This window comes from Leopardus geoffroyi, chromosome B3 (genome assembly GCF_018350155.1).
Source record: "Leopardus geoffroyi isolate Oge1 chromosome B3, O.geoffroyi_Oge1_pat1.0, whole genome shotgun sequence".
NCBI classification, from domain to species: domain Eukaryota; kingdom Metazoa; phylum Chordata; class Mammalia; order Carnivora; family Felidae; genus Leopardus; species Leopardus geoffroyi.
In genome coordinates this window covers 86,750,387-86,771,986 of record NC_059337.1, presented here as the reverse complement: position 1 = coordinate 86,771,986, position 21,600 = coordinate 86,750,387, and the positions used below count along the sequence as shown (strand labels likewise).

At 33.6% G+C, this 21,600-nt stretch overlaps 1 protein-coding gene across 4 annotated transcripts in view; it reads right to left on the bottom strand.

The window, feature by feature from the left end:
• MIPOL1 (mirror-image polydactyly 1) overlaps positions 1 to 21,600 on the bottom strand; it is a 328,723-nt gene that overhangs the window by 110,598 nt on the left and 196,525 nt on the right. For all 4 annotated transcript variants that reach the window (XM_045450737.1, XM_045450735.1, XM_045450734.1 and 1 more), the window contains one exon: positions 1,839 to 1,933. In XM_045450737.1, the coding sequence (XP_045306693.1) occupies positions 1,839 to 1,933 (95 nt within the window). The remainder of the gene's footprint in view (positions 1 to 1,838; positions 1,934 to 21,600) is intronic.

Sequence of the window (21,600 nt, the reverse complement as noted above, 5' to 3'; positions counted from 1 at the left end):
GGTGATTTTAATGCACAGCTACAGTGGAGAATCCATTGGTGCATTGGTGTAAAGTATGGAGGAAAGATTGTCATATCCACTCTATAGTTTAAAAAAAAAAAGGGTGGGTTGCTGAGATGTCTTTATTCATTATCAGGTTTCTGCTTATCTACATGACCACACATAGACACTGCTTCTAACTGCAGGCAAATGACTTCCCAGTCATCAATCAATTTACTTAATATATTTTTAAGTTTATTTATTTATTTTGAGAGAGGGAGACAGAGGTAGATAGAGAGGGAGATAGAATCCCAAGCAGGCTCTGCACTGTCAGCATGGAGCCCGATGCGGGGCTCGAACTCACAAACTATTGAGATCATGATCTGAGCCGAAATCAAGAGTCAGACACTTCACCACCAGGCGCCCCAAACATACTTAATATTTGATAACTGCATTAATTCCTAAGGCTGCTGTAACATTGTAGCACAAACTGGGAGACTTAAAACAGAAATTTATTGTCTCAGAGTTCTGGAAGCTACAGGTCCAAAATCAACATGTCAGTTGGACTATCCTCTCTTTGACGGAATAGGTGAGAATCCTCCCAGGCCTCCTCTAGATTTTGGTATTTGCTGCCAATCTTTGGGATTACTTGACTTGTGGATGCCAGGCAAAAGGCTGTCTTCTCTTGGTGTCTCTGTACAGCCTTCCTGTATGTGTGCGTCTCTATGTCCAAATTTCTACTTGTTATGAAAACATCAGTCATATTTGGTTAGAGCCCATGCTAATGACCTAATTTTACTTCATTACCTCTTTATATAGAGAATTTGCACCCATAGAAGCCACTGATATTTTCACATCACATTTCAGTGTTTGCAGTTATCCCCAAAATATCATTTACAGTCATCACTACTTTGAAATTATGGTTGTTAATAGACTTGGTGTTAGACCTAGTTATTTAATGTATTAATAACGATGTGTGAATATAGTAATATGACATACTTTCATAACTATTTCAGTAAAACTGGTTTTGATTTAATTGCATTTTATGTACTTAACCACATTGTTCTGAGAGGACGCAAAAAACTAAAAGAAAACCTTTCAAATACCCACAGCTCAAGTTAGTGAATTCTTACATTTTAGACTTCAGATTCTTTTTAATCTTATCAAGTATCAGAGAACATATAGAACATTATACATCATTTTTCAAAACTTTTTTTGTTTTTACAATGATCCTTTGTGAAAAAATATACAGATATTTTACAGATAACCCAACAATCTTATTTCTCTCTCGCATAACACAAAACTGAAACCAAAGTATCACAAAACAATATTTACTTTAACTACAGGAAATGCACTCTGACATTTTCTATTCTATTTCTTTTCATTAAAAAATGCCAGTGTGACCTACTGAGTTAATTTCACAACTACTCTTGCAGCATAAATTAAATAATTGTTAAAAATCCTTCAGTGGCATTCCTTTAAAAACTTCTCATATTATAATTGGTGAAAGGCTATTACTGCTATTCATGTACTATTTTAAAAATATGTATCATTTTAGAGGTGGCATTTAGATGAGCAAATAGTTCAATAGTTAACTAGACTCCATTCAGACAACTGGTTATAAGTTATGTAAATTTTATAAATCTGATGGGAATCTAAGCTTAAACTTTACCAAATGCAGGAAAGAAAAAAAAGGTAAAATAAAGAATATTTTGTGCCTGAATCACTTTAAAATTACAAAAATATTTTAACTGAATAATGTTTAATTTCCTTGAGGTATTTCTTCACTCACTGTAAAACTGGGTAGAAACATTTCCCAAACCAACATTTCTTTATGCCCAGGTTAAAAAGAATTTTACCTGTAGTAAACACGAAGTGTTTGTATTTCTTCTTCTAGTCTTTTGTACTGTTGAATTGCAGTTTCTCTGGCTTCTTGCATAGCTAACAACTTTGCCTGTAAGTAATTAATATTTTAAGAAATTTAATATTGGTTTTGGTATGTTAAAATATATATATTATAGTATAAACAGGAACCTTAAATTTCTGGTAGTTTTATAATCTATCAGTATTTTTAGTAGTGTTTCATAATTTCCCACAAAATAATCAAATTATATTAATAAAAGACATATTGAAGACAAGAACATATTAAATTTATCAACTTTGCTCATTACTAAACTTCAACCTTATTCATCTGTATCATCAGATATATGCCCTTTTGCAATGTTTAACTTTATACACAGAACTCAGAATGTGGAACATGGGTTCAGAGCAATATCAAGAATAAGATAAGCACAATGGGTGTTTCACATACAAACTTAATGTGGCTCCACTGCCTGATCACACTGGATTTTCTTTTAACTTTATTAATAGTAAAACCCAGAAAATGCTAAATATGTTAAGCTATCTTTGATATTTAATGTGAAAAAAATACACAAGACTACAACCTGATTCTTACAGATATGACTTAACCTTTGCAATTCCTTTTTGGCAGGGAAAAAAAAATCTCTAAAGGGAGAATGGCAACAATCTTGAGTGTCAGAGGTATTTTATTCAAGGGATGTTATTGTTCCGCTCTGCCTATAGTATTTAAATTTTAAAGGGTCTGTAATCAGTTTTTCGAGAGTTCAAACTTGTAATTTTAAAAGAATCGCCAACTTCCAACCACCTTTCCCATTGGGTTTCAGGTATAGCCCAAAAGAGTTTTCATCAGAACTTTTAAAATAGGGTGCTAGTATTCAGATTTCAGTTTTGTTTATTCACAACTTAATTTGCATGAAAATACTGTCTTTCACTTTCAACGATGTTATCATATACCTTGCACACACTAATGGCAATAATTAAAAAGTATTTGAGTTTGGAGGCAGAAGTTCACTAATTTTGTTGAACTCATATAATTTCTCTGGGATTATTTTCTTCCATAAGAATGAAGTCATAAGACAAACTGTGAAATCCTGACCAGAGGAAAAGTAGTGTCATGTAAGTGAACACTGGACAATGCCACTTTTCTATTTAAATAACAGAGAATAATAAAAACACGTAGCAGTTCAGGTCTCTATATAATTTAGGAATTAAATTAATTGATTTGTTCTCTATCTGGGTTAGCATATCTAACAGAGTTACTTCTTAAATTTAAGATATTTGAGTGCTTGCCTTAACATGTCACATTCTAGAATTATAGATAAAACATTCTCAAAAATTATTAAAAAGCATTTAAAAATAGGTGGCTGGTTCTTTATGCCAATAATCGACAGCATTGCCAATTTTCAGTAAATTATAAAACGTGACTGAAATGCTAACATGAAAGGCACAGATACCCATCGTGACTAAATGGTTAGTCAAAAAGAATCACACAAAAAAGGACATATCACATTCAACTTACAAAATGTCAAACATCCTATTGGATGTATTTAAGGAATATCAATTACTGGACAGGTAATAGAGAATTTGCTAAATAAATATGTTACAATGACAAATACCTTAGACGACTATTTTGATTTTTTTTTTTTTTTAACCTGGTACTTCTGCTGAAAAAAACGAAACAAAAAAAAAATCCAAAACAAAACAAAAACCCCTCTGAAACCAAAAAACAAAACCAACAATGTTCTAGTAGGAAAAAGCCAAAATGAAGATTTCTGCCTAAGAAATTTCTGCAAAAATAGGAACATGAAAATTTTACTTAAATTCCCGTGCTTCTAGTAATATTTATTTTTTCACTTCTCTTTTCACATTTATTTGGCTATCAAGATTTGGTGTTGCTTCATAGCAAATCCACTGAATTTATTAATTCCAAATGTCTAATCTTATGTCTAGGCCCTGGTGACTATGTTCAAAGCTATTTTAAACTTTCTGGCTTTACAACTGCCTTTTTCTATTTTATCAGATATATGTTCATCTGGCTAGCATTTCCTTTTTAGAAAAATACCCTTACCCTTTGACACAGTGATCTTGTTCAGTCCTGGTGGCTAGAATGAACTTCGTTCCCCACTACCTCAGGTATGTATCATCCAGGTTGTTCAAACACAGTATTCCATCCCACCAGCCCCAGAAGAAAACTGAATCCTGATGACATCACTGGTACTCCTGGATCCCCTATGCCAGACAGTTCCAGATCCATTCCATTTCTTGGACTCCCTGGGTAAATAAATCTTTTTTTGGCTTAGGCTAGCTTGAGTTGGATTTATGTTATATGTAAGAAAACGAATTTAAATGTACTGTTTACTTCTATTTTATTTCCTGGTTTCACTATTAATGTCCTATAATTCCATCACATTACAGGTCAATAACAAACTTCATGTCAAAACCATTAAGGAAATTAGTGAACAAGATATTTTTCCTGTTCCTCAGGCATCATATTCCTCATATTTCCTACAGTTTAATTAATAAAAATTGCATGCATTCGTTTATGTGTGTATTCATATAAAAACATATGCATTAAAAAAACTAATGAAATTCAAAAAGTACAAGAAAATATTCAATGTAAAGTAAATCTTTGTCCCATCTCCAACACTCAGTACTACAAATCCCCTCCTGAGATTAGTAGTCACCTGTTTGTTGTATATACTTCCAGAAATTATATGTGAATATATAAGCAGACATGTATATTTACAACTATGTGTGTAAATATATGTATATTACATATACATATTTATATATGTATAAATATATGTATAAGTAAACCTATTTACAATATTGATGGGATTGTTTATACACTGTTACAAACTTTGTTTTAAATTTAAAAAATATTTTGCTATTTTGCTTCCTATTTAAAAACAAATCTTTTACCCCAACCCATATATTGCACTTACTAGTTACATTCCCTCCTTCCCTTCCAACCGCCCCCCCCCCCCCCCCCCGCCCATCGCCTCAAGTGAAACATTTCAATGAATTTGGGCTCATCATTTTCAAGGATATTTTATACTTTCACTATATGGTTATGTACTTTATAGATAATATATTTTCAAGAAACAGAATATTTCCATTACTCTAAAATGTTCCCTTGTGTACCAATATAGTCAATGCTTTCCTTTTACACCCAGTCCCTGGCAAGCACTTATGATTTTTAGCCCTGTAGTTTTGCCTTTTCTAGAATGTCACATAAACAGAATCATATAGTAGGCAGCTTTTTGAATTCGGCTTCTTTCACTTAACTTAATGCTTTTGAGCTTTTGAGCATTACATATACCAATAGTTCATTCCTTTATATCACTGAGTATGGATGTACCACAATCTGTATATCTATTCACCAGTTGATGGACATTTGGGTTGTTTCCAGTTTGGAGCAATTATTAATAAAGCTTCTATAAACATCAGCATATAGTCATTTTGTGCAACTATACCTTCATTTCTCTTAGGTAAGTACCAAGGAATGGAAATGCTGGGTCTTATGGTAAATGTGTATAATGTGTTTATATACTTTATATAAAATTATATACATTGTAAAGAAACTGCCAAACTTGCTGCCTAAATCGATGTAACTTTAAAGCATCTGTGTTTAACTATAATAGCAATGCCATTTGTTGAATGCCTACTATAGATTGGGGCATTGTATCAAATGCTTGAAATCTATGGTCTATCCCCACAATCCACCTATGAGATAACTCCTATTATCCCTGGTGATAAAACTGAAGTTCATGAATATTAAGCAACTTGCAAAACTATAATATTCTGGTATATACATTATGTAAATACATGTAAACACTTAACATATATGTTTACACATACACATATATCTGCTAAGTCAATCTATATTCTCAAGAACATATGACAGATGACAAAAAGTATTTAAGAATTTGAAAAATAATACCAACATGTAGGTTCACAAGCACTTGGTAATTCTGTTTTTTAAAGACTTTATTTACATTTTTTGAGAGAGAGAGAGAGTGTGAACAGGGGAGGGGCAGAGAGAGAAGAACAGACAAATTCCAAATTCCAGTGCGGAGCCTGATATGCCAACTGTGAGATCATGAACTGAGCCGACCGAAATCAAGAGCTGGATGCTTAACTGAATGAATCACCCCGGTGCCCCAGGGTTGGTTAATTTCCGTGTGTCATAGCCACACTTGCAGGGAAAAGGACAGCAGAGATGTACTATATACTCTTGAGCATGCTGCCTTTTTAAATATCACTCAAGCCTTTCCACATATAATTGCTCTTTTTGTTCTTTATTCTAATTCCTCCAAAACGACACCTAAGTTTTTCTTAAACTTCCACCCAAGTCCTGCTCAAGGTAAAAATGCAGGAAACTTGATGCTATACTTCTGATCATTATGTGCATCATTTGCATTGAGTTTTGATCCATACAATGTTTGGATCAAGTGTACAAGACAAGGAGTCTTGTAACTGGGAGTCATGTGTGTATTTAGTTTTGGTAATGGGACCAACTGTGAGTCAAGACTATTATTTAGTCTTTAGCTGGATCTTTTGTTTCTCAAACTGTTTCTGGTTCATCTCTCCCTAATACTAGTCACATTCTGCTGTTTACTCCACCAAAATTTACCTATACAAACATCTGTCTTGACTAAAACATGGTCTCCTAAATCCACTAATTTTACCATTATAACAGAAAGTATTTTTAAGCATATATCATCACAATTATATTTTTTAAACTCTCTAAACAAATTTTATAAACTGATCACCAAATTTCATTGAATCTAATATGCTACTGATTTTGTTATTTCTTTTATTTTCCCCCTTCATTTTATTTTAGAGAGAGAGAGAACGTGTGCATGAGGGTGAAAAAGGGGCAGAGGGAGATAGACAGAATCTGATAGGGGGCTCAGTCTCATGATGGTGAGATCATGACCTGAGCTGAAGTCAAGAGTATGCTTAACCAACTGGGCCACCCTGGCACCCCTAAGATGCTGATTTTAAAACACCATAATTTTATGCAGAAAAATCATGCCAATAATACTTACAAGACACCATGTATTGTAACAATCATACAGCAATGTTTAAATGTGAAATTGTTTTTTAAAATGTTTTATTTTTTTTAAAGTAGGTTCTATGCCCAACGTGGGGCTCGAACTCATGACCCTGAGATCAAGTCCCTGAAGATCAAGAGTTTGATGCTCTACTGACTGAGCCAGCCAGGCATCCCAAAATGTGGAATGATTTTTTTTTTAATGGTTATTTATTTTTGAGAGACAGAGACAGACAGAGCATAAGTTGGGGAGGAGCAGAGAGAGACAGAGACACAGAGTCCAAAGCAAGCTCCAGGCTCTGAGCTGTCAGCGCAGGGCCAGATGCGGGGCTCGAACTCACAAACCGTGAGATCATAACCTAAGTCAAAGTCAGAAGCTTAATGACTGAGCCACCCAGGCGCCCCAATGTGAAATGATTTTCAACCTAATATATTTCCTTCCTCTAAAACAATAAAATTATCTCCTGAGCAATAGCAAAATATCTTTTTCTGGACGGTGGCACGTGTTTTAAGTTTTATCGCATCTCCTCACTCCATTCACACACAATAGCCATACCTTGTCTATCATGAGTAGAATTCTCTACTAAATAAAAAGAACTGCAACATTCTTGATTCTTTCTTTTGTTTTCTGTATAGGAAAACTTGAAATTTTCACTGAAATCGCCAATGGTGTACTCCAGAACTCATATGTCCTCCATCTACCTTTGATACTTATTCCCAACATGTAAAGGGTATTGCTTAAAGCACGTGTGAGAAGCAGCTGAACTAATTCTAGGTGAAACAATGGAATCAAATCATCATCTGATAATAGTTATCGATAATTATAAAAGTTTACAAAACAATCAGTGTGTGTTTTACATCTTTAGTCTTCTCACTATACCTTTTTTCTTGGACCATTATATTTTTTTCATTAATTTCCAGTTTTATTGAGATATAATTGACACATAACATTGTATTAGTTTTAGGTGCACAACATAATGATTTGATGTATGCATATATTGCATATATTGTGAAATGGTTACCACAATAAACTTAGTTATCATCCATCAGCTCATATAGTTACACATTTTTTTTCTTGTGATGGGAACTTTTAAGATTTACTCTCTTAGCAACTTAAAATTTTTTTAATGTTTATTTGTTTTTGAGAGAGAGAAAGAGAGAGTGAGAGACAGAGCACAAGTGGGGGAGGAGGAGAAGGAGGAAGAGAGAGAGAGAGAGAGAGAGAGAGAGAGAGAGAGAGAGAGAATCTGAAGCAGGCTCCAGGTTCTGAGTTTTCAGCACACACCACGATGCGGAGCTTGAACTCACAAACTGTGAGATCATGACCTGAGCAGAAGTCAGACTCTTAACCGACTGAGCCACTCAGGCATCCCTCGTAACAACTTTTAAATATGATACAGTACTATTAACTTTAGTTACCATGCTGTACATTACATTGCCAGAATTTATTAACCTTAAGTGAGTGAAAAACAAGTTGGTTAACCAATGTTAGGGTTACTCTTATAATTAAATGGCTCATTCTAAAACTACGTTTTGAGCAATGCCATCTAAATAGAACAACAATTTATACTGTTATCACATTAGAAATGAACTGAATTGTTTTCTTGGAGTCTTATCTAGTACCTTAAAATGACAGACAAAGAAAAGACTACAGTGTCCCCATCACTGAACACTATTTGTATGGATATTGTGGAGAAACCACTTTTATCTTACTTCAAAATCTTGTTATGTTTTGTTTGAATGTGTTTTTAATAGTAACAGTCTGATATAGTTAAGCCTTCCTTTGGTAACTCCAAGACCATTAATGGTAACCTGTTTTTATCAGAGAACAGAGGCATTTGATCTTATGTGTGATACCTGCTAAATAAAGAAAGATACGGTACAAATTAAATCACAGAACCAAATAATTTTAGACCTGAAAAGGATCTTACTTTACAGGTGAGAAAGTTTTTGTTAACATATGTTTAGGGAAACATTTGGAAATTGTCCAAGGTTTCATAGTTGGTGAGAAGGAAAGTTGGAACCAGAATAAAGTATCCTGAAAATGTTGCTTATTCTACCATTCAAGACTACATTCAATATGGCATAATTTAATATGTATGTTAATTGTTTTAATAGAATTTTTTATAATCATAGATATATAAACTGTGTTACAGTATTAAACACATTTGTAAGGAATGTAATTAGCTATGTTCAAATAACACATCAAATTAGAAAATTGCTTAATAATAGGACTATAGCCATCCTAGTATTTGACTTTTTAAACCTCAGAAGCAGGGTAAGAACCTGTTAAAGAAAAAGAACTAAAAACCTTGCAAAAAAGTATCTAAAAAAAATCTACTATCAAAAGGCTAAAAATGACTGGATTTCAATTATACCTCCCCTTCATAGGAAAACGGATTTCTCACCACGTATATTACCATAGTGCAATGCTCTTTAAAGACTATTCCAAGGAGGTAATATTATGTCCCTATGAAATGCCTTTCAGACCAAGGATGATCAGTTTCCAGACTCAAAAGCAGTCATACCTGCACTGTCTAGTGATGTATGCTCTGACATGAGGAAGGGAAGAAATTTTCTTTAATTTCAATGTTATACCGTCCTTTACATTCTTTGAATGGTTATCCCAGGAACTACAAGATAAAAGTTTGACTTATCAAAAACCTAATTTAATACTTCTTGACAATGAGAGGACCTAAATCCCTTTACCTCTATTTATTCCTAATTTATTTGTTACTGTTTATTCTTAATGTATTCTAATTTATCTAGATTTAAACCTCAACCAACATAATTAACTTTTTGTTTTGAGTCAATGTGCATTTAAATTTGTGACTTTTCTTTTGTGTTTTATTCTTTCCTCGTTGGAAGGTCCCTTATGGAATCATGTTCCTCTGTCTAAACAACAGCTCTTAAAGTTTACTATAAAGCAAATGACCCACTCAATTTTTAGTTGTCTGAAAATGTGTTCATTTCATGTTCTTTGAAGATATTCATGTTGAGAATATGATTCTAAATTAGGAACTATTTTCTTTCAGCACATTGAAAGCATTATTCCAATATCTCCTGACTTCCACTGCTCTGTTGAGAAGTCATCTGTGTCACTGTTGCTCATTTAAAAGTAATCTTTTTGGCTACTATTATGAATGTGTCTTTGATGTTAGAATTCTTCTATTTCATTATGATGTGACTAGGTATGTATTTCTTATCTTGCTATCAAAGAATATCTTTCATCAGTTTTACAAAAATCTCAGTCATTTTCTGTTCTAACACTGCTTTTCCAGGATTGTCTGTATTCTCTCCTTTTGGGAATCCATTTAAATGTTTGTTGGACTACCTTACTCTATATTTCTTAATTTTTGTTTTGTCTACTGATTTTGTATTATGGGTAATTTTTCAGATGTATTCCAATTCATATGTCTTCCAGCTCCCTAATTCTTTCTTTGGCTGTATATATAATCTGACAATTACCTAGAGTGTCTTACTGAAAAAAATTTTTTTGAACTTGCACGTGATTCTTTTTCAGATTTGCATGGTTATTTTCTAGAAAAAGCTCTTGGTTTTATTCATGGTTGTGATTCATACTCTAGTTATAAACTTCATTGAAGCATTTTGAACAAAATATTCTATATTCTTTAGAAGACTTTGTTTAGTGAGTTTGTGTGCTTGTGAGGGTGTGTGTATGTGTTCTTTTTTGGTTCTGTCTGTTGTGACTGTCACTTGTGATGTTTTTCTTCCTCATGTACTTGATTGATCTTTGGTTGTGAGTTCATGTTTTCTTGGTAATAACTTATGGGATCTTCCTGGACTAAATTAGGGATGCCTTCCTCTGAATAGGACTTGTGCCTGTTTCATCAGGGATCCATGACAGACAATTCCTAGGTAAAGTTCAAGAAGCCTACAATAACGCCAGAGTTTCTGGCTCAGCTCTTTAGCCTTGCTGATGGTCTAGAAATTGAGATCCCAACTGAAGATGAAAGTACCTCCATAGATGTTTGCCCTGGTATAGCTGTAGACCATCTGTTTGCTTACTATTGGAGAGGGGTTTGTCTCTGGTTCTACTCTCAATTTTTTGTGAAGTAAAGTCTTTTAAAGGTTTCCTTTATTTTTGTGAGTCTAGCAATGCATTAAAGTATCTTTTCCAGGACCTGCTAGGTTAACAGCAAAAGAGTCCCCACAGTATCTTCTTGCCACACTGCAGGAAGGAGAAGTGTATATTGAAATTTTAACACATATTGTACCATCAAAAATGGACCAATATGTTTTTATAATTTAATGTTTAGAATTCTTACATTTGGTATATTACTGGATTTATTTACTCTGTGATATTCCTCGCCTGCTTTTAACCAGAAATGATTCAAAGAAGGTTTCAGGTTGCATTTGCAAGCCCTTCTCTGAAAAGAGCCCACTGAAGGGCTGTCTACTCTAAAATACAAATACATGAAAAATAAAAATAAAATTTGGATATAGTCATCCTAACAATATTCTTCACTTTTAACATTGTTTTATGGAAGTACTAAAGATGTAAAGATTGTCTACATAAAAATTTTGATCAGATGGTTAAGAGCATCATGAAATAAACTTCCAATATCTTCATTTTTAGCTCTGTAATTTGTGTGATATTATTATTGTTTCTTTGAATTCTTGTCTTTTTTAAAAGATTTCATTTTTAAGTAATCTCTACACCAAATGTGGGACTCAAACCCACAATCCCAAGATCAAGAGCTGCATGCATCACTAACTGAGAGAGCCAGGTGCCCCATGGCTTCCTGTCTTACAATAACAGTTTCCTTTGCTCTACAATAATATAATGTAAGAAATAAAACTACTGGGGCACCTGGGTGGCTTAGTTGGTTAAGCAACTGACTCTTGGTTTCAGCTCAGGTCATGATTTCATGGTTCGTGAGTTTCAGCCCGTGTCAGGCTCTGCGCTGACAGTGGGAAGCCTGCTTGGGATTCTGTCTTCCTCTCTCTCAGTCCTTCTCCTGCTTGCTCTCTCTCTCAAAAATAAATAAATAAACACTAAAAAATTTTAAAACTATTTAGGGACGCCTAAATTGCTCAGGCAGTTAAGCATCAGACTTCAGCTCAGGTTATAATCTCACGGTTCCTGAGTTTGAACCCCACGTGGGACCGTCTGCTGTAAGCAGAGCCTCCTTCAGATCCTTTGTCCACACTTCCCCCCACCCCCACTCTGTACCCAGTTCTTCTCCTGCTCCTGCATGCAAGTGCCCTCTCTCTCTCTCAAAACTAAATCTATTCTTTAAAAAAGAATTAAAACCATTTAAAACAATTAAAAATTTTTTTTAAATCTTTATTTATTTTTGAGAGAGAGAGAGAGACAGAGAGAGAGACAGTGTGCAGGCAGGGAAGGGGCAGAGAGAGAAGGAGACTGAATCCAAAGCAGGCTCTAAGTTCTGAGCTGTCAGCACACAGCCTGATACGGGGCTCGAACTGATGAACCACGAGATCATGACCTGAGCTGAAGTTGGACACTTAACCAACTGAGCCACCCAGGTACCCCTAAAACAATTTAATGGTCAGAATCACTACAGCAGTTAGCACAGTTCAGTTGAGTGATAAAGTGACTGTGTCCTAAACTTGTCATGTGTCTGATTGCCAATACTGCCACATATTCTAATTTAACATATAGTTATAGGTGTTTATAGTCTAACTTTTTTAAAGGGGGAAAGCATAGATAAGTAATTATCTAACTGACAAAATGTTGACAAATAGAAATTGAGACATTCTCCGTAACTGCCTTTAACATTGTGAATCCTTTAGAAAAAAAAAACCCTCTTGGTTTTTAAAATTATAAATAAAAGTTAGTGTTAGAGGCAGAATTTGAACTCAGAACTCTTGACTACCAGTTCAGCAAATAATCCTAAATCTGTGCATTAACTACATTGCCAACCTCTTCAACTTGAAACATGCCATTATATCCTATTGTGATGACTCCAGAAATGACACAGTTTACTCCAATTATTAGCTCTTTTTCCATTCACTATCATTTATTGGGAAAACTTCTTTGTATTTTTATTTTTAGTGTATGATAGAATTTACTTTTTAAGACAAATCATTTAACACATTTGTCTGGAACTATTTCTTTGTCCATGGATTCAGACTGTGGAGGCTTTATCTTTTCTGTTGAATGAACTCTATCTCAGAAGATATTACCTTGAACTAAGATTTGTTGCTAGTTAGATCCATTGAGATGTCTGGTCTCTGAGACTTGTTGACTACACCTCTGGAAGTCATTTATACTAATATATGTGAAACCACTGATCACTTCACTGGCTTCACTAATAATCTGTCCACCATTTAATGAGATTTGCCTCTTTTAACATTAGGAAAACAGGTTAATCATGTCATATTTATCATCTAGAGAGAATCCCTATTAAGTTATGAATTTCTGTCTACCACACTACTTATTCCTGAGATCATTTCCTCAGGAAAAAAATTACGTGCAAGAAAACACTTAAAGCATCAGCTGGAATGTGAGTTTCCCCAAAAAGTTCATTCTCCTTTCTCATGGCATGATACATTCCTTTCACTAAGCTTGCTTTCTCTTGTACTACCTAAGAACATGAGCACACAGAGAAAATTAAATTCTTATTTAAACCGAAGAAGCAAACATTTCCCAAAATGACAATATTCTCCTCCTTTCCACTTGAGTCGTAAACATTTCTCTACATGCCAGTGCCCTCCTGTTTAGTTAGAATTTTAGTCAGCAGTATTTTGTTTATTTGTTCAGGATCATGTATTTTTTTTTTTTTTTTACATCTATAATATACTTCATCACCTGAACACCTGCTGAACTAAACTTGTCTTGCCAGCAAAAAAATTTTGAAATTATGCAATCTGCAATTCAGTCCATGGCAAGCACTTGGGTAGAATTTCTATACCTTTCAACATACCTAACAACAATTAAAGAACTGCCTGCATAGAAATATTGCCAACTAAGAAGTGAAGCGAGATTAATCAAGTGAACCTGACTAACATTTTAGCTAAGGACTTTTCAGATACTCCCATTAAATAAGTGCCATAATCATTGTCTATCAAATTAACTTTGACATTAATCTAAAATTCTATGGATGTATTAAAAGGAAATTGGTATGATTATATGATCTTTAATTAATAAAAATAAATTTTTCATTCATCAAGTTTTCCTATATAGGCTACAAAGGAAATGTAAAAGACTATGGAAAGGTCATGATAACTGGAAAACAAACATATTCTTGAAGAAAGGAACACATTTTAATAAGGTGTATTTTAAATGGAAATTTTTATAGGAGACAAACATATTTAAACATGTCAGAATCACTACAGCAGTTAGCACAGTTCAGTTGAGTGATAAAGTGACTGTGTCCTAAACTTGTCATGTGTCTGATTGCCAATACTGCCACATATTCTAATTTAACATATAGTTGTAGGTGTTTATAGTCTAACTTTTTTAAAGGGGGAAAGCATAGATAAGTAATTATCTAACTGACAAAATGCTGACAAATAGAAATTGAGACATTCTCCATAACTGCCTTTAACAATGTGAATCCTTTAACAATGTAAATGTTAATATATAACTAGCAAAAGTTGTAACTATAAAAAACATAAATATAAAACTTTATAACCAAGGCTACATGAAAGATATTTTTACTGAAATAGTTCATAACTAAATAAGAGTACTAAAAGAAATCAAATAAAAGAAATGTCAATTTATAAATCTCTAATCTGTGAGACCATTTTACTAAGGTGTCTATGACTAGCCCAGTAAATTTCCTGTTCATTTATTATAAAAATCAATAAGAAATAATTGAAGTTACCTGAATTAAAGAAAAATTTTTAAAAAGACCAAAATACAGTTTAAAGAAAAACAGACCAAGAAAGATTTCATATATAAATTAAAGGTTTTCTTAAATACCTCAAGTTGACATACAGACATTAAGAAAAACAACTATAAGTTTTTAGGGTTTTTTTTCCCCAGTTTTTAGTTTTCAACCAAAGGAAGAAAAACTGCTAAGCCAAAGGAAGAAGGAGTGACTTAATTTCTGGTAACCAATATATGTAATAATAATTAAAACAAAATATCTGTGTATGAATGTGGAATTATTTAGGAGTTGTGTCTAAGCATGTGAAAAGCATAAGAAAAGAGAATTCCCTGTTTCCTTTTGGATGCTGCAGACAACAGCAACACAGCCTAGGGCACACTGCTGCGGATTTTAACTGTTGTATGGAACTACTCAAAATGCTTTTGATCCATTTTATCTTGCAAGTTAGCAAAGAAATGTTGCAATAAGAAACACCAACAAAGATCTGAAAAAGTTAAGCTCTGGATTACCATATTGTGTTCTCCTGCCATTCAATGCTTCATACAAAGGCAGTGGTGTTCAAAGTAAGAAAAAAAGTGGAGGGAGAAAGAAAAAAGAGAAACTGGTCTCAGAAAGTGCAAAGCACAAAGTAAATAATATTCTTCTACATCCCTTCTTTTTCACAGATTGGATGTTAAAAGAGTTGCAGCAATTAGGCTTTTGTTAATTACCAGCTGTTGAAACAGATGTGTTGACTATCCTTATTAGTCAACAGCTGGGTGAGGAGAACAATTGATGCTCCCTAAAACCAACAGCCAGCTGCTCTGCAGTAATTATCTCCAATTAATAATACAGGTGATAAAGGCAAAAAGCTCCTATCCCTCTGTTTCAATCTCTTTGGCAGTTTCAATAACTATGGCTTTATCATTACACAGTAATAGAGAATACATTTATTACAACAAGTAAGGTTGTATATTAGAGTTGCATTAACTCTATGGTAGTTTCCATTATGCAATTTCTGAAAAAGGAATCAGAGAAGTACTAAAAGTAGAAGCAGACATTCTGTAGGCTTTTATTTATCATATTTCAAATGTCACTGCCAACTTACTTCTCTAGTACTAACGATAATAGCTAAGCACTTAAGTTCTTTGAAAAAGAGAAGCATAACTAAAATCTGTTCTTTTTGATTTCCAGGTGTTTTTGCTGATCATGTTTTATATTCAGTTCACTGAAGCAATATATTTCCTCTCGGTATGCCTAAATATCAGTGTCTTGTTCCCTAGCTTACATTTCCTAGGTGACTGGTAGAAGCAATTTTACCAAACTCAAAAAGAATTTCATAGCAGTAAATATTATTTTATGTATACAAAGAGATCAGCAAAGTAAACAAGCAGGAAAACAAAAAAGAAAACCACATTTTATTTTAGACAGCATTTTCTGATACATAATATTCAAGTTCCTAATTACAATGATGTTAAAAAAGAAATATCACAATAGAGCGTAATAATAAAACAGCAATAATTACATGTATAAAAATTGCTTTTGCTATTTTCTATTGTTATATGTTCATATTAAAATTTCACTTAAAAGAAATGTAAAACAAGGATTTAAACAAGCCAGGCATCCATCTCTGTGCTACAAAAGAGGTATCTACAAGAATTTACAACCATATCTATTCACTAATTAGAGAACACTTAAAGACACTGCCTTTCTGAAAACAAGGATTAGAGCTGGATGAATACACCCCTTTCACAAACCTTCCTCATGTCTCTGTTGGGTCATCATAAGCAGCTTGTTCTCCCAGCATTGAATAGAAAAGCCTACCGATTATCAGTTCTGAACGCCTCAGTTAGGCATCAGGACAATTAATAGGGACAGAAACTTTAAACAACATGTAAATAAATCATTTCACCAAAAGAGGTTGTAATAAAAAAAAAATAATTAACAAAAGCAAACTTTCTAAATCAATATTGTTTAGATTGTCTCTTGGGCACTATGCTCTCTGAAATGAAAAATCGAAAGCTAGAAAACTACCACATTCTATGAAATTATGTCTCCCAAAATAGGAAATTTCAACATTTATGTAATTACAAACAAGAGAGATAAGCAGATTACCAAAAAAGTTATGCATTTCTATGAAACCAACTTCCCATGAGAATCTGTAACATTTAAAATTCTATAATTTCTAAGGAATCTCCTGATATACAGAAGCTAGCAAAATATGTAAACAGAGGAACAAACTATTAGCTTTTATGTTTGAAAATTTATATTAGGCCATAGAGTTTATTCTGTGATTTCTCAATTCTAAGAGGAGACCTAGTTTCTCAGCATAGTGGCAATAAAAGCAAATCACTTCTACCCTGATATTGGAACAGTCTTTTCCCTGAGCACTACTTGGGAATACTAGAAAGTCACACACAAAAAATGGAATAGCAGCTGATCATGCTTTTCTCTTCAATGTGGAAAGGAAAAGGTGTGGTTACCATCTAACAAGCCCATCCTGTTTTGTTAACCATGCAAAGCAGCCATGGCTACTACTGAAGCAAGGGGGCTGTCCTCTCACTATAGCTTAGGTGACCTTTCAAGAGTGGATGCTTGAGATATCTCATTTTCACACCAATTTCAAAACATTTCAATTTAAGAGTTTTACTGTATAATTTGGTTACCTGGGATGAACGCTTGCATTTTCTCATCAATTAACCTATATTCAACATGCCTGTCCTACTTTGCTCACTGGCAGACTCCTTAACTTCCTCTCTGTTAAGTCTTTCACATCTTCCCCCAAACACCATTCTTTTTCCTATGCTTCACTTCACCTTGTTTATGTATCTATAGCATTCATCTAATTACATTTGTATTTTTTTGTATATTTATTTTCCCAGTAGATGATAAATTTCTTTTCCTTTTTGTATTCTCCTTTTGTATTCTTATATAGTATATAAGGTTTCATTAAACATTTTCAGTGAATAAATATAAATGTTAAAAAATAACAGATGTCTGTGGTTATTGTTGAAAAAGTAAATTTTTATAAGTACCTGTATAGTTCATATCATACAAATATTATTTATTTAATCTAGGTTGACTCACCATGTATATCCATGAATAGGAAAATCTATCCTTTCAACCAAAATAATCCACTTGGCTTTACTGATTCTCTTTACTTCAGCTCAAGTCATGACCTCCAGGTCCAGGAGTTCAAGCCCTGCATCAGGCTCTCAAGCCCTGCATCAAGCTCTGTGCTGACAGCTCAGAGCCTGGAGCCTTCTTCGAATTCTGTGTCTCCCTCTTTCTGCCCCTACCCCACTCACACACTGTCTTTCTCTCTCTCAAATATAAACATTCAAAAATTAAAAAAAAAAAAAGAGACCATCTGTGGTTATTGTTTTAAAAGTAAATTTTTATTAGTATTTGGATAGGTCATATTATACAAATATGTTATTTAATCTAGGTTGATTTACCATGTATATCCATGAATAGGAAAATCTATCCTTTTAAATCAAAATAATCAACTTGGCTTTACTGATTCTCATATTCAGGGACACTAAATCATATTTATATCACCTCATAATTGATATACCTAATAGATAAAGGAAGAACTTTAAAAGCCAAAATAAGATTTTTTTAAACCTACATGTTTCTCACCTACCATTTCTACAGTTTACTTGGAATAGTTTAAAACTGTAGTGTCATGCCATATTTTTTTTTATTTTTCTTGTTATTTGTAACATACTTTGAGAATCCTTCCTCAAAGCATCACAATTAAAATTATCTAATCACTGCTTTAAAATTATTTATGAATTAGGGGAGCCTGGGTGGCTCAGCTGGTTAAGCATCTGACTTGGGCTCAGCTCATGATCTCACTGTTCACGAGTTCAAGCTCCACGTCAGGCTCTGTGCTGACAGCTCAGAGCCTGGAGTCTGCTTCAAATTCTGTCCCTGTCTCTTTGCCCCTTCACCCCACCCCCTCTTAAATATAAAATAAAATATAAAAAAAAATTTTTTTAAGTTCTTTATAAATTTTAAGGTATACTGGATTCCACTGATTCTTATGCCTGGTATTTCCCTCTTTTGAGATCTGTTTTACTTTTTTTTGGCTATAATAATTCTTCAAGTAATCTCCCAGAATGTATAAATAGGTACTTTCTCAGCTATACTTGTCAAAAAGCAAAAGTCTTTGTTTTGCCCTCTTGTATAAATGTTATTTTGGCTAGATACAGGGTCTTTAAATTGCAGTATTTTCCTGGAAGATTTATAAACATAGTTGCATTATACTACCTTCCAGTACTGCAATGAGAAATTTAATGCCAGTATGATGCTCTTTCCTTTTCAAATAATCAACTTTATACTAGAAAAGGTGCAATGTTTTCTCTTTATCATTAGATTAATTTACCTAGAAATGTCTATGTATTTAATATATGTGTGTGTGTGTGTGTGTGTATATATATATATATATATATATATATATATATATATTTACATATGTAAACATGTAGTTTTAGAAACTTATTCCCTCCAGTCCTTGTTATATTATTTTTATTTTGGTAACTTGAGTTTTTTTTCAGTTCAAGTTAGTTTTTTTTTAAATTTTTTCTTTGAAGGTGGTTTCTCTTTCACCTACTCCTTTCACTTCTACAGTTACTCTTGTTTTCACATACTAAGTTTTCTTTGTCTATCATTTCACTCCATTTCTTTGTATTTTTGCTTAGTGTTTCTCTCTATATTTTTCCCAGATCACTAGATGTTTGTCCTGACCACTGTTATTCAAATCACCTTCTATATATTTTTTAAATGTTGGTCTATTTTGATCACCCTTTCAAAACATCTCCTTGACTCTTCATAAGAAGTCTTATTTCAATTAAAATATTTTCTACTTGCAATAAAATAGCCTCAGTTGGACCCAGTTGTATGGTAGAGTGTGGCCTTTGAAAGCAACCAAACTCTCTGAGTTACACAAGGAGTCTCAAGCCTGTTCATATCAGTTGGTATGGATTCCTTTAGCACATTTAAAAACTGGCATATTTGGATAGTGGTGATAAGCAAGAGCGAGTAATAAGTAGTTTCTTCATTGGGCAGATCTGCATGTTTCTCTTAGAGCACATCATTAACTGGACAGAGAGATCTTCTCAAGGTAAGAGGACCTATGAGAGCTCAGGTAGTCAGGGCAAAAACAGCCTTTATCTCATCATTTCTTTCCCTATTATTCATTCAAACTTTTCAAAGTTGTATTTGTTTTCTTTTTATACAAGTGGCATATAGTCCTCCTTCTAAATCATAATATTGACTCTATAGGGAGTTAGTATTGTTTCTGCAGTGTTTGCTGTCCTCATCAGTGTATACCAAGTATAATCTTTGTTTCACTTTCAATAGCCCACTCTACTTTTACATCAGTTTCCCATGGCTCACCACCCATTTTGTGCAACTCCTCCCTGGACGTAATAAAGTTCCAGTTTTCGACAATGAGTACAGAAGTTGGGGGAAAGCACAAATTCATATAATAGTCCAAAAATAGGGCTAAAGCAACACTGGTTTTAGTATCTGATGGATATAGCATAGATGACTTGCCTCCTGAAGTTGCTAGTTTTTCCCCTGCCCATTAATGTTAGCAACCATGATTTGTGCTTCACAATCATGTACTATCCAACACTGCATTCCTCATAGTACAGTGACAAGTTCAACATAAGTACATGGTCACTGTTCAAGTTATCAGTTCATCTTTGACTTTTTCTGTGCGTTAACAGTTGCGCTTTGAATCAACATGGAGCTAGCTTAATGTTTAGCATTGTAAATATTATGACCATGCTTTCTAAGAGTTCAGATAATGAAAATGAGAATGATGACAATACCAATGCCAGAATGACCCACACATCACCAAAAATGAGGGCTTAATGGAAGGACACATACAACTTGATTAGGGAGATAAATAATCAAAACAGAACATACTGCAAAATATGGAGAGAAGAATTTGGAGTTGGGAATGCGAGAGAGGAGATATGAAAGTACATATAGAAACTGAATCTCCCAACTCTCAATGAAATAAAAAAGTGTTTCCAAATCAACCAAAAGAGTATGTATGTATGTATGTATGTATGCATTTTTATCTCCCAAAATTACATCAATAATAGTAGCTGTTGAATTATCCTGGGTTTACCACACAGAACACATATTACTGTATTGTTTCCTTGACTGTTCTATGAAACTGAGTATATTTATACATCTTGTCTCACAGGTTGTAAATAAAATGTCTTATGGAAAAACACAAAAGAAAAGTTTCTTTTTATTTTTTATTTTTATTTTAGAGACAGCGAGAGAGAGAGCATGATAGAGTGGGCATGCACGTACATGAGCGGGGGAGAGGCAGAAGGAGAGAGAGAATCTTAAGCAGGTTTCATACTCCGTGCAGAGCCCGATGTGGGGCTCAATCCCACAACCCTGGGATTATAACCTGAGCTGAAATCAAGAGATGGATGCTCAACCCAGGTGCCCAAGAAATTTATGATAGGAGATACATTGGCCCCTTACATTGTAAAGCCGATTCTGTTAGCATTTAATAGCAATCATGCTTTCTAATAAATGATGTGAGCACTTAGTATAAATGCTGTAAGTGTATAATAATAGTATAAGTGCTATTATAAGTGTATAATAAATGCTGTGAGCACTTAGTAACATTCATACCTCTAACATTCGTGTATATCAAGTGATATGCCAAATTACGGCAGCGAAAATCATTCCCTGTATCTTTTAGGTACTTGGATTTGTAAAATGGGTTTACAAATTGTCTTCTTGATTTCTATGAGAATTTAAATTGTAGAAAATACAAAATAGATTGTTGATATCTTGTCCAAATGTAAATTAGATTTTTCTCAGTTTTAGCTGGATATTGGACAGTGCACATGTAAATTT